The sequence below is a fragment of the Cuculus canorus genome, chromosome 3 (assembly GCF_017976375.1).
Source record: "Cuculus canorus isolate bCucCan1 chromosome 3, bCucCan1.pri, whole genome shotgun sequence".
In the NCBI taxonomy this organism is placed as follows: Eukaryota; Metazoa; Chordata; class Aves; order Cuculiformes; family Cuculidae; genus Cuculus; species Cuculus canorus.
The window spans coordinates 102,583,705-102,598,761 of record NC_071403.1 but is presented as its reverse complement, the minus strand read 5'-3'; the positions used below and the strand labels follow the sequence as shown (position 1 = coordinate 102,598,761).

The following is a 15,057-nucleotide window of genomic DNA, read 5'->3' as shown; positions in this document are numbered from 1 at the left end:
GGCAAAACAACACAAAAAAATTTATATTCCTATCTGGGAAGCACACAAACAAACTGGCAACATCTCTCTAAGGCACTACTGCTGGAAGCTGAAGACAGGCTAACTTTCCAAGGGCCTTTATTTTGGCCACATCATTGATTGCCAACAGTTCTGGGTTGATGGAGGCTGAGCTACAGATGTGTTGATTAGGATGTGGCCTACAAATAGCAAACCATTTTACACAATAGCTGCTGAAGAGCTGGCACTCTCTATTAATTTTTCTTTAATTGCTGACCAGGACTGGATCTAACATGATAGATGTGAAATTCCTTTATCACATTCCTTCATCCAATGTATGAAATTCCAACAATATTAAAGACCAATGCAGACTTCTCGGTGTTTGGTTTACATAGCAAGTGATACCAGAACTACTTTTTGCTGTAAAATAGTACACCTTTGCCGAAGCTATGCTTTCTGTGCAAATAATTTTTGTGTCTTAGAAGTTTACAGCTTGGGATCTTTTAAGAATATACACAACTTCATTTAGCAGTGATATACATCTAGTCAAGTAATTCAGACAAAGCCCTGCCCAGATTTTGGTTGGGAAAGAGTTAGTTTTCTTCCTAGTAGCTGGTATAGTGCTATGTTTTGATTTTACTATAAGAATAAGGCTGATAACTGAAGTTTTAGTTGTTGCTAAGCAGTGTTTACAGTAAGTCCAGGATTTTTCAGGTTCTCATGCCCTGCCAGCAAGAAACTGGGAGGGGTCACAGCCAGGACAGGTCACCCAAACTAGCCAAAGGTATATTCCACACCATATGACAACATGCTCTGTATTTAAACTGGGGGAGTTAGCTGGGGGGGTAGCTACTGCTCAGGGACAGGCTGAGCATCGGTCAGTTGGTGGTAATTGTTTTAATTTGCATCACTTATCTTTCATGGGTTTTATTTCTTTATCTTTTTGTTATTTTTATCATCATTACAATTTATTAATACTACTACTACTATTATGATTTTATTCCAATTATTAAACTATTCTTATCTCAAGCCAAGAGTTTTCTCACTTTTACTTTTCTGATTCTCCCACGTCCCACCACGAGAGAGGGGTGAGGGCAGAGGGGAGGATATAATGAAGGAGCGGCTGTGTGGTGCTTAGTTGCTGGCTGGGGTTAAACCACAACAGGCCTACAAATTTATAACATAATTTGAAAATAATCAACCTGCTTTCTAAAATACATTTCCAGAATTTTGTGTTACATAGCTTTCACTCACAAATTTGCTGCCCTTAATTTTAAAGCAAGTCTGTGGTAACCACCTGCTTACCACATCACCAAAATGACAACTTCATTTTCTGATCAAGGTTCATAGGCAATTGATTTTGGTCCACTTCATGCAAGAATGCTGTAATGGATTGCCACTTGAACAATATGATTCCTGTAATTCCTTGATGATATAACTGCCTACTAAATCTTATATTAAATAAAGACATTATTTCAATACAACTGTTATCCATCAGAAGACACTAAACTATTGAAAGGCCCACTCAAAACTAGAGAATGTTGCTGTCTGGAAAACATGCCCAGTGTAACTGTCATCTAGAAACATCTCACAGAAAGCTGGTTTTGTTCCAGTAGTGTTGATTTAAAGGTTATCCAGTCAGAGAGGCACAAAATGAGAATTAATTTTAAAATTTCTCTTTCTCACTGAAGCTGGCAAAGTGCATCAGCAATTAACAATTCCTATCACTTCTCCCAGTTCGCCGCGTGAAAAGGCTCAGAACTCATCTTACAAATTGCTCTTTTGAAGATCAAAGGGAAGCTGAATTTGTCGGTGTGCGCTCTGGATGAGTTTGTAATTTACTGGAACTTTCAGAGGAGGCTTGGCAGCACACTCGTTTGACAGCCCCAGGGTACAGGATTCAGGGGAGCTCTGTGACTCTTCCCTTCTGAGTTCCTTCCTTGCCTTTAATTGGCACCTCATTAGAAATTAATGAAAATGACATCCTCTGTTCTTCCTGCTCCAGGCACAGAATGCTACAAAAAGGCCCATCACAATTCATAACACATTCAATTTATATAGCAATGCCTCTTAAGCATTATTTATGAGATGTGAATTTCTTGTCAGCAGTTAATAACTTCTACAGAGCGGAAGCAGCATGAAAAAAGATCTTGAGAGTATGCATGTATGTGTGTATGAAAATAGATAAATCTTTCTAGAGCTAAAAAATGTTGTGTTTAAATTTGAAGGACCCTTACTGGAACTCCCTTCTCAGTAGTGAATTGTTTTTCTTCATAGCAAAGCCCTGCAGTACTGTCAAATCTGTCTAAAATTCCGTTTAGCATCAAGGGAACAAGCTGAGCAGCATCACCTCTCTCTGGACAAGTCTTACAGGAGACAGCAGAACCAATACAGCCGTTTCCCAAAGATATCAGAATTTTATGTAAAGAACCAGCCCACACTCCCTGGCCCCTTTTAAAAAGGCTGCGCCCTGTTGGACAAGCCCCAGCTATGCTGGATTAATATCTGCAGGTATGTCTATATTAAAACATTGTCCAGTGTGTATAGATTTTTCTTTCCACTACGTTTCTCTAAAAATCTCACTGGAAAAGCCACCAGGACACATCAGCAATAAAGGGAATGATTTCCAGTACTTTTAACATGAGCACAAGAAGATGAGTAACAGCAAAGAATAAAATTGCTGTTCTGTGGACTCTTAAGGATATAATTTGGGTTTTAACAGTGTTTCACACACAGCTTTGAAACAACACAATATTTATGTAGTTAATCCTTTTTCCTTCCATCCAAGCAAACACACAGATTTATCCTTCTAAAGATAGTGTCTGCTTTTTTATTGATTCTGACCATCAGATTTTTTTTTTTTTTATTTAAAGTTGATTATTTTTCCAAGTTTTTTTCCCATGGCTTTAATTCAGGATTAAGATGCCAATAACTTAACAGCAGTGGTCCAAAGACCAGATCAATGTTCTACCCTTGACCACTACTTTGGAGAATATGCATGTTTTTTTTACACCAGTTGATTTAATTTCCAACGCTTCTAGTTAAACATGTATCATCATCTGTGTTTTGCATTATACCATAGAGGATAACCCAATCTCATATGGATTTAGAAAACATCATAAATGAATGAGAATTTTAAGAGATTTATTATGCCCCACTTCCCACCTCCACAGGGTTTTTGATCTGGTTTATCATTCATGACCTAAAACCACCCAATCTTAGGGAAAAGTTAGAATGGTTTCGAAGGCAGCTTCTTTCCAAATGACAGAAGGTAAATGCTGACGGGTATTGGTGAAGCAATTTAGGTCATGTGAAGCCGAGATGACCTGTGCTGCTCAGTGGTAGGGTTTTGTTCGCTTCTTGTTAATATTCCTATTAAAAGTAAATAGTGCAGGGTATGCCTGCTTTCACACTATGAAAGCATTTCATTATAGATAACACATGTACTGAATACAGCATTAATGAAACATTATAGCTGCACAGATAAACCAAAGAACACCAGTCTTTTCAGCCCTGCCGTAAACATGGAAATAAGACTCCTGCCTCCCGCTTCTCATTAAATGCGAGGAACAGAAGTGTTTATTATACATCATTTAAACTACAGAGAATATAACACATAATGTAGGAAAGCAAATTTTCTTTTGCTTACTATTGCTGAGGAACTCGTAATTTTTTGTTTCATATTCATGTTTGTTGTGGTTTGAGCTAAATTACAGTCAGATTTCTGACTCTAGCTCAAGCTCGTCTAACTTCATTTTCTGAGAGCTAACTGATAATTTTCAGAAGTGATAACATGGGACATTACTATGCAGAAAGACCAATGCTTTTACTTATTCCTATAGTATCCAAGCCACCCTCAAGCTGTCGAAAAAAGGCCGCACCTGCAGGGAGGGGTGGAAAGGACAAGTGATCCCAATCTGACCAACAGAATATTCCATCCCATATGCGTCACACTCAGTATAAAATTGAGAGATTACAAGGGTCTTGCTCTGTTCTGCAATGGACGATGTTCAATGAGGACTTACCGTCTGACTGCCCCTAATCCTGGAACCATGCGTTCCTGAATCTGGCTCCCTCATAGCTGTGGTCCCATCCCCCTCATGTCTTCTCATGCAGCAGCAGTTATAGTGACACATAGTCATTGAGGGGTGGGAGCGCTTTCTCATATATATATATAATTACTTTCTAATTATTTCCATCATCATCAACATTATTATTATGATTTCATTAAAAATGTAGTTTTACTTTCCAACTTGCAAGTCTTTCCTCTCATTCCCTTCTCCCTTGGGGTGTGGTGGAAGGGAACTGGGAGTCCAACTGCTTGGTTTTAGCTGCCAAAATTGGCCGGGCAGGGACTAAACCATGACAATGTTTTATTAACACATTTTATGAACTTTGACAGAAGTATTTTTCCATAAAGCTGTATATATACAGTGGAAACAAAAATACTTCCTTACAACATTTGTATTGCAATAATATTGAACTATGGAACTAGTCCAGGAAAACTTGAGAGGAAGGGTCATTGGGCACTGGAACAGGCTGTCTAGGGAGGTGGTTGAGTCACTATCTCTGAAAGTATTTAAAAGATGGGTAGATGAGGTGCTCAGGGACATGGTTTAGTGATTGATAGGAATGGTTGGACTTGATGATCCAAGAGGTCTTTTCCAACCTAGTGATTCTATGAACAAACTAGATGCATTTGTCATCCAGTTCACAAAAAAAAAAAATGCAGTTCTTATTTTTCAAACACATTACTAATCAGTAGAAGGACTTTTAAAAAGTTGCTTTCAACTTCATTGCTCTTACATAGCTCCAATTTTGCAGAATCACCAAGTCATCCTTTTTGTAATTCTCCCCCAACTTGAAAAACTCTCTTGCTCCCAATATCAGGGACGATTCTTCTAGTTCAGTCAGGTACCTGCTGCAGGCGGCTTCAGTCACTTGATATGTGACAGCAACAGACCAAAAGCAGAAACTCCTGCCTCTATCATACTGAGCAGAAACAGCCATACCAAACCACGTCATTGATAAGTGTCTTCAAAGTATCTAGACACATGATTTCCATTGCAAGGATTTCAACATTACAGCTTTTGCTTTCATGTATGGTGGCTTCACAGATAGCGCATGTTAGTTCTGTGGCAATGCTCCAGTATCTGAAACAAAGCCTGTCTCACACTCAGAAGAGCACCACACAACAGTAATCTCTAAAAGGCTAAAGGCAGAAAGACGCTAAAGAACAGAGGATAACTTTGACTCTTCAGAGCTTTCTATTGCTTCTCTTCCCTTGATATTAGGTATTTGTTATAGGGTTCATTAACCAGGTCTTTGCAACCAGCTTAGGCAATCCTTTCTCTCCCCACTGCTGCTCAAGAGTACATGCCTTATACCCAGAAAACATTTTAATACAATGTTTTACATTTCAAAGATAGGATGTGAATTGTGCCAATCATCTATTTCTAAATCCTTTGACAGTTATCCCACTGCTGAGACACAGCAAATGTAACTAAACAAACTTCTCCAAATGTATCAATACAAGCATGGTCAGAAAGCACAAGTCTAAGCTTTCACTAGATAATTACATGAAAAATTAATTAGCAGGTAAAACTACTGTGTGCATTATTACTAGGTCTGATGAGCACATTTAAACCGGTTATGAACACAATTGTTCCATGAAGGAGAGAGCATCTCCTCTGGAATCTAGTCACATTAATTATTGTTTCAGAAAGATTATTTGCATGTAATATGAAACCTCAACTTTGCTGCCTGCATGAGATTATCATCCTCATTTCAATTAGCTGAACAGTATAATCAGCTTTAGAAAAAACAGGTTAGATGATTTTTAAGTGTATGGTGAACAAGTTTTGTCCCCCCCAACAGCTAACTGTGAAAATGAAAACATTTTCAGTTAGAGGCTTTTTTCGTTTTAGCTTTTTAACATAGATGTAATTATAAAACGCAGAATTTAGATACTGACCTATGTTCCTTTAAGGTCTGTAAAAACCTTGTCATCTTTGCATATTTACTGATGTGCTTTGTGTTTCTTCTCCTGTCAAGTGGGTATGACGCTCTCCCGCCTTACAGGGACTTCTAAAGCTAAATTCATTAACATCTGAGATCTCTTGAGACAAGGCAGTACACCAAGGCCAAAGTTTTAAAGGAAATTAGGCAGGAACTAATTATAATTTTTTGCTACCAGTGGAAGCTGTGGCTTCAGTTTAAAGTAACTTTGAAAGATAAAAAAATTCTAATGTTCTCTGTACTTCCACCTCTGATATGGATCCGAGCACGGCTGCGTTAACAAGCCGGATGCTACTGACAAACAGTACTCACCACAGCGACATGATCCCAGTTCCTGCTGTACTAGCTCCAATTTTGTTTGGCACTGGAAGCATCGGCGTCTACTCTTCTGTTTGGATCGACTGGTTTCTTCAGGCCTGTCATTACTGTCATCCAGTAGCCGTGGCCGTTTCACAGGAGAAGCCTCACTCTCCGACTGTGAATCTGTTGTATTCACAACAAATATTTTAGGAAAAACATTAGAACTTCCTTGCTGAGGTATCCCTTTGGGCAGACTGAAGGCATATTGCTTTCAGCTGGGGTAACCACTAAGCAGCATGATACTTCCCATTCTATTGCATATACACATTCTCTTAACAACCAAAATGAGCATCAAGTAAAGGACAAATTATCTTCCATCCCTATAAGAACTGCTCCTGCTGGCTGTACTGAATAGAAAAGAAACTGATTAGCTTCCTTCCAGCCACAGATGGGTCATATACAGCTACGTGTAGAGTACACATCATCCTAAACAACTGCAGACTTCATCTGTCGACTCATTTAGTTTCTTCTGTGCACCTTCTTTGTTCTCCCTGCACAAACCAACTGAAGTAGGCTGCTGCTGAAAAACAACTGAATGTGGGTCCGACCTATTTCCTCCCAGGGCAGGAGTGAGATTTTTAAGGCACAGCGTGTAACTATATCTCTTGTGGCTGAAGACAGTGCATGAAAGCACCATACTGTGCTTCCCTTTCTTTCCACATGGATAACAATTTAAATGTAAATTAGTATACACCAACAATACAAACCCAAACAAAATAAGTTCAACCTATACATGCACGCTATAAATTCAAGATGCTCACCCTTTTTTAAAGAATTAAATCAGAATACTACTTGCATTAATAACTTTATAAATTTCAGCTTAAAAGGAAATAGTGTTTGGAAAACCTTAAGAAGTGAAAGTTCAGGAAAGTGTTCCTTCAGGTAGTGCAGTGTGGCACCTCTTTAGCCCCCACCTTTTTTTCCTCCTTTTCCGAAGGAAAGTGTGTCGACCAAGGCTCTAGAGTAGCATACGAAATGCACATTACTGACTGGAACGTGGGATGCCCAAGTCTTATTTTCATGCATCTCAGAGGCAGCGGATTTCAGTAGGTCTGCTGCTCTGCAATCAGACTCAGGTCAGGCTAGAAAAGACATTTTCCTTTCCAAATCTGCACATAGTGGAATCTATTCTGTATTTCATATCTTGGTATGAAAAACATAGAAGCTGAAAATAAGTTTAGATTAAACAGCACAAATAAAGAAATTGTTCGTAGTAGTGTTACAAAGAGACCAACTGCTGAAAGCCATTACTGCAATCATTCAGCATACTAGTGCAAGATGGTGATCAAGCTAAAAAGAAGCATTAGTTCACTTAAATCCATTCCGAAAGGACATTAATCCAACAAATAACAAGGCAACTACATCTTTTTGGCAGGATGGTAGCCTATTGAACATGTTTTAACCTTTAAGTTTCTTCCTGCGTGGTGTCCTGGGTTTATGGAAAACATTTCTACTTTGTGTTACTGCCCAAGATTAGCCAGGGAAAGAAAACTGCTGTGTCCATATTCTTTTCATTTCAATGAACTTTTCTGATCCACTGCTTATCAACGTCACAATTTTCCTTGAGCAAATACCTAGTGAAGTCAGGCTATCAATACTCAACAGAGCATGCTCTGGAGGAAGAGGCTATTACTGTCCCTGGTTCCTCACATACAGTATAAACTAACCCACTTTTCTTACCTGAATTTCAGACCTTGTCTCACCGTGTTCTTCCAGTTGCTGGACTCCAATATTACAGCTATTATAAATATACAACTTACCTCACTTGAGTCTATTTCTGTCACACTGCTCTTAAGGTATGCTAAGAATGTGCCTGGCTTTTTGATAAGTACAAAGTCCTCTCATCTCACATTTAATAGAAAAGCGAGCTGCTTTCTACACAGTATACAGGTGATAAGTTTTTATTAAGCTGTAATATTTTTATCAGCTATGTGTCTCAATACAGCCTTCTTTTTGATCAATGTTGTAGATTAAAACTTACACCTTACAAAGTGCATCTATTAAGCCTAAACTAACATTCAGTACATAACGTACTCCACCTCTGCACACCTGGCTGTGCAAGAGCCCGGGCAAGGAAAACAAAACAGTGCGTAATGAATTAATACAGTAATGGAACAACTTGCCCTATCTTAAATTAAATCTCTGCAGAAGATGATCCAAAAGAAAGACCCCCTGAAGAGGTTGGAGATCCAGCCCTATACTCTGACAAAACATTCCTATCACACAGACACTTGTTTTCAGAGCACCTAGAAGAACAGGCTAGCCTTGAGCGTTGTAGGGTGCACGCTGCAACAGGCAGCTTGTGTACTGTAACCTGGCTGACTCAGTGTTCAGGAGAAATCTGTTCTAGCCCACCTTGTTACCAAAGATGGGGCAATACATGATTCGTAATGTATTCATTACTCAGAGAAACAGATTCACTGCTATTTTGAAATAGCTGCCTCCTGCACATCTTCGCTTCTGGAAACACAAGCCACTTCGGTACTTCCCAGAAGCGAATCTGGCATTCTGAATTATTTGATGGAAACCATAGGTGTCTGCTTATAATAAAGTTCAAATAAGGGATTCATGGGTATGAGTCAACCAGTGCCTTAATCAGTTAATGAAGCCATGTGCCTTAATGAGAAAAATAGCTACCGAGTCAGGTTAGTAGTCCTATAATTAAAATATTTAATTATACATTTCCTGTTGATTGGTTATGACTGAGTATTAACACAAACCAGTTAATATGATAAAAATAAATATTTAGATATCTACTTTTTTGAAAATGCATATATTTCTGCAATAAATTAAAGTGTTACCAGTGAGAGAAACTTACTCTGAACTCTCAGGGGCTGCACCAGTTACCTCATCATTGGTTGCATAGTGCCTTGGACATGCAAGCACAGGCTAATGTACATTACAAAATGGACTAACAGCACCCATGCGTCCATCTTCTTATGTGTAAGTACAAGGAGCGAGATGAAAGTACAGATAAAACAAATCAGAATTTTTAGATTCTGTCCTGCATGCATTTCTTCCAGATCATATTGCCTGCCACAGTACTGATACAAGCAATATAGGATGCAAAATAAATCTTCTAGCACCTAGAATCTTGCAACATTAAACTTCACCGATCTAACAGCAAAAGGAAATTGTCATGGATAGCTTTACTACCTGGATTGCAGAAAAAAATACCCTACGAACAGAGTGAACTGCTGCAACTAGAATCAAGAGTAAATTCTCAGTGTGAAGTATTAAACAATCAAAACCGGATACAGAGAACAGAATTCTTTCAGCCAGTGACTGACAGTGGCTTTCCTTAGCAGAATTATTTGTGCAACAAGAATTATTTCCTGCTTCACTTTTAAGAAACATTTTCCACACTCGCATTTTAGCATTACACCTAAACCAACAAACACTCAGTCTGAGACACAAAAAAGTAAAAAGGAAAGCTTCTCTTTTAGCTGTAGATGTCAAAATTGTAGAACTCTTCTGTAAAAACGAAGAACAACTGTAGAGGTAAGATATCCACAAAATTTCCCAAAGAAATTGCTAAGCAGAATAACTGCCACTGACACTCTCCTATCACAATTTTAATTCAGAGTTAAGAAATAAGGATTTCTCTAATCTATCTCATGATGGTGATTCTTCTAATTGTGGTGACTCTATGAAACTCTCATTTGAAGTGAGAGAAAGTAATTCAACTGAACGAGACTGAAACTGGAGGCTTCACTGGGAACAACAAGTGGAGTTGCATTCTTAAAAATTCTGTTATGTCTCGGACAGAAACTCACATTTGTTCCTTATTGTCATTGTTCTTATCTTCACTACTCACGTCCTTCCCTCAAAAATTTTTAATTAAATGGTGTTACAACTGTCAGAGCCGAATCCCACTCTTACTCTCCTGCCATGGAGGAGTTCGCAGGCTGCATGCACATGGCTTCACTAACAATCATGATGGCTCTTTTATGGCATTCTGAGGAGAGGGTGGAAAGCTCTAATCTCAGCAGAGAGGTGGGCTGAGAAAATTTAACAAGGAAGGAGGAAGGAAGAGATGGGAGAGTAGTAAGAGAAAGAGGAGCCCTCCTCTGCTGCTGCGTACTTCAAGATGAGATGAATCTGTTTAATGTCTGATTTGACGACAGCTTCAGAGGCACTCAGTCAGGTTTTTTTTTCTTTTCATAAGGAACCCATCACACTGACAGAATGACATTTACTACCCTAGCTGCCCGTGCAAACACCAGTAAAAGCAATAATTAATGAACCCTCAAACATCACTGCCATCTCCTCTGAAACATTTTTAAAAGGATCCTGAGCTGTTAAAACCCCTGTCCATGAAGAAACTTGCACGATCACAGATGATAACTACATAGTGAGGATTAACTGAAGTTTGAGCATCTTGTCATCAGTTTCTACATGAGTTTTCTTTTTTTTTTGTCCTTTATTATTCCATTTTCAGATGAGGGATTACTTAATTCCCTGTTATGTAGACAATGCATTAGAAATTTCACCCAGAAGAAACAGCCTCTTTACCAATCTTTCCTATAACATCTACCAGAACTATCACTGAAAATCATCTCCTCTGCTTCAGATCAACCTAAAATTAACACAGTTGTTCCAAAACCTGTTTGCTTGTTGACTATTAATGAAGAGACAGAAATTCAAGATTAACATCTTAAGAGTCAAGTCTGACAACTATGACCACATCAGTTCCTCCCTGTTGCTGTACAATGCTGTGGAAACAGTTATTTTGAAACTGGTATTTACACTGAGATGAACATCTCGTCCCCTCATGCAATCAAGACTGCATCTCAAAGACGTGTCAGAAACTTGAGTGCACATATCTTTGGAAGCTCATAAGAAACTAATTTCTTCTATGAATTCACCTCAAGATTTCTTAAAACATTACAGACATGTCTCAAAAAGTCTTACATAAACACTTTGGTAACATTTAACCACACAGCCTCTTTCCTAGTGTCAGTGCAGTGCTCTTAGCATCATCATTTCACTGATTGATTTTTTTCCCCTCCATAGAGTTTAAAAGCAACTGCACTAAAACTCATTGTCCGTATACAATGTGGAGTAGAGAGACCGCATAGGAATAATCCCTATAGAAATCAAGTCCTGTCAGATGCTGCTTTGCCTCAGGAGGCTCCCTGTGAAATCACTCTGTAGATTTTACATAACCCCCAGAAACTGCATTACAAAAGTTATTATTTCTTGTCAATTACTAAAAACATTCGACAGTACTTGTTTCCAGTCCTAATGAGTAAAAACAATGGAGCCACTCTGGGCATGCTGGAGGTGACTTCGCTGAGCTGGAGCCAAGGAATGAAGGTGGTGAAGCACGGAGGGACCCAGACCCACTCCCACCATTGGCCTCGTGGCAGGAAGCAAAAGAGTTTGCCGGATTCCCCCAACTATTACTTGAAAAATCTGCGAATAAGGTGGATTTTTCTTTCAAGGACTCCTGTGATCTTCGTTGGTTTTCAAGCTCCCCAACCTAGAGTTGGACTTGACGTCCTTTGTGGATCATCCTTCCAACTCAGGTCACTCTATGATTCAGTTTTTACCCTAGCTATTTGAGATACATAATTGAAAGAGTTGCCCCAATACATTCCGAATGTGAAACACTACTCATGCTTCAAACTCTGCCAGCAAAATTCACCTTCCTCTTTTGCAACAGAGATTAAGAAAAAGGCTTCCATTACAGACAGTGACTTCAAGTGTTTTTTTTTAATGAATACTAAAAAACGGTGAAAAAAACAAATTAGTATGTATATTGCTTTGAGGACAAGCATTATTTTTGAGCTCAAAAATAGCATGGCTTAATTTCCCCAAAATGAAAGCTCACACACATGATGCACATGTTGCAAGGAAAGAAGAGCAGAATCAAACTCATGCAGTATCAAGCACTTTGCTAGCCACAGTGAGAACAGGCTTCTGTAGAACACAAAGATGAACACCCCAGAGTTTCACCAAGCTTGTGTACGTGGCTAATTGACAGTACGTCTTATAAAGCACACGTACTTAGGCAAGTATGCTGCAGCTCTGTTAAGGCAACTAACACAGCCTGCGGGCTTCAGCTGACTCGAATCCAGACAACCTGAAACACAGTGAAGGCAAGGGGAGTCCTCCAGCCACCAGCCACCAGTCACCAGCAACCTGGCCTGATGCAGAGGGGCTGCCAGCCACAAACTTCAAACAGTGATGCTGATTTGTGTTGTGTTACAACCGCGCCCCCTCCAAGTATTAGGCTGCTTGTTTTCATAAAACCTGCATGTGAGAATAGTGTGTTTGAGACCTTGAAACTTTGTGAAAATGGATTAAAATTATCCAAGAGATTCAGGAGTTACTGTGGGACAAAGTACAGAGGCCTTATTTCCTTAGGAAATCAGGCAGCTGCCCCTCACCCCACTGGTTTTCATGCATCAAACTGATTTGTGTCTCTTATCACCAACCCAAAATTTAACATACTCTAGTATATAAGTATATATAAGAATGAGTACTAATGCATATATTACTGCTGGCATATGATGTCAGAAAACAGAAAAATATGTGCTATCAACTACCATCTCTTCTGAAACAGAAGAGACTAATCTAGCGCCAGAAACCCAGATGAATTAAATACATGTCAAAAATTGTATGACAAAGTGAACTAAATAGCTAAAATGCATGCAGTAGCCTAAGTTATAATTAGAAAAAGTGTGAAAATGTCTATTACCCTTTCTTGTCAATACATTTTGTAAGTGCTAAATTAAGTGAAAAGCTGATCAGCTTTCGTCACGTATTTAGTCTCCTGTATTACATCTTGTTTTATAGTTAAATTCTTGCATTACTCCCCCCGTACTCTCTGATGTCAGCATGTCTTTAGTTAATGGAAACAATTTATTTCTCAAACAACTTTACTTATATACCCAATTGATTCAAACAAGTACATATTTGAACATATTCTGTCACCTGCACTGTACAGCTCCTTTGACAGATTAAAAGGGCGTTTCAATTAGTTGAAACATTTCCTGAGGCCATGGACACCCCTGTTGCTGCCGACTGTAAGAAGGACCTTGTTTATTTGCAAGATGAGGAGAATAGGGGTCCTTTCCTGAACTACACCAAGAGGCCAAGTCTGTAAGCCTCCAAAACCCAAACCCACAACAACAGATGAGTTTTTGAAGAGAGAGCACAGATTGGACTACTCCTGCTGAGCACTTGGCCTGGCGCTTGCTGCCCATCTCTTTCCACAAGTGTAAAAAGCTGAAGAACATCTTTAAAAACAGCTGCCGACAGCAAAATCATACACAGATAGCAACTGCTACTGCATGCAGGCACAAAACTGAATTCCCGTTGTCTTGATTTCTAGGGGCAATTTATGCAGTGTAGAACCTTCATATTATTTTTAAGGATGTTAAGGGAAGCTTGGTTTGGGTTGTTATTCTTTTTAATAGCTGACAAACAGCATCTAAACCTCTTCATATATTTAGAGCAATATACAGAGTAAACCTTTGGAAGGCCAAAAGAGAAAAAAAAGCCATGACGCTAAATTTAACGGTTTTCAAAAAAACCAGAAGTGTCAATTTGAACTCGTTTTCTCATTATCAAATTATGTATTTTAGCAGCATAAGGTTAGGGTTGGGAGAGGGACAAAAGTATATTCTGCTGACAGTTAAAGCCGGAAACAAATGATACGTAATTGGCCTGAATAATCAGAACGGGATCATTATGTGAAGGAATAATGCACAAACACAGATAGCTAAGTGGAGGAACAGAAACACAAGAAGGAAGGAAAAAGCTGTAACTTGGGAATATAAATGATGAAAAAGTTATGAGGGCAAATCACGAACATCTTGGCCATTCCACAGCATCTGAAGACTACCTGCTAGTATTCAAATATGTATATTTACATACATTAGTATGTATGTACAAACACATACAAATAAGTCTATACTGGTTTTGATAAAACGGGAAATTCAAAAGCATTCTGCAACATCGTGGTTTTGCTGACTTTAATGAGAGCCCTCGTGCTTTCCGAAATTCTCTAACACTGGATTAACAAGAACAGATAATGCTATAAAGACTGCATATTTGTTTATCAGCTCAAGAGTGCATAAATAAGTGGTGCTGCTCTGCTTCAAAATCCTAGCAGTACATTCCAGCTATAGCCTCATCAATCAGATGGTATACAGTATTCAGGAAGGTAATTCTTCAAATTAATAGCCTAAACCCAGTTCTATATAGGAACTACTTGCTCTGTTATTTTTCATTCATATACTGAGTTTTTCTTAGTACACCCTTCCCCCCACTGGTGTAATGAGGGTTTTCCAAGGGTAAGACACAGATTCAGAAGAGGAATTGTAAAGAACTCCCGCCTGCTAGCAGTGAAAAAAAATATTTTCACTATTTATATTTCAAAAAACTTATTTGTCATTAACTGTAGAACCTCAGTGATGACATTAGCAACAGAAATCTTGCAATAAGAGACTATAATTCCAAGGAATGCAACTGATTAATGTTAAGGAAAAAAACCTAAGAGCTCTTGTATTTTGATAAAAATTTTACTGAATGCACTGAAAGCAGGTTATGAAATGTACAGCTAATCTATCTTCAAAACCACTTGGTTTTGATTCAGTTATTTAAAACAAAGCTTAAAAAAATGTTTATATTTGGTTGTGTTATTTTTTCTAGCAATTTTTGTGGGGAAAA

The 15,057-nt window shown here is 38.6% G+C and overlaps 1 protein-coding gene across 2 annotated transcripts in view; it reads right to left on the bottom strand.

The window, feature by feature from the left end:
• ZFAND3 (zinc finger AN1-type containing 3) overlaps positions 1-15,057 on the bottom strand; it is a 137,723-nt gene that overhangs the window by 16,401 nt on the left and 106,265 nt on the right. For both annotated transcript variants that reach the window (XM_054062431.1, XM_054062432.1), the window contains one exon: positions 6,328-6,498. In XM_054062431.1, the coding sequence (XP_053918406.1) occupies positions 6,328-6,498 (171 nt within the window). The remainder of the gene's footprint in view (positions 1-6,327; positions 6,499-15,057) is intronic.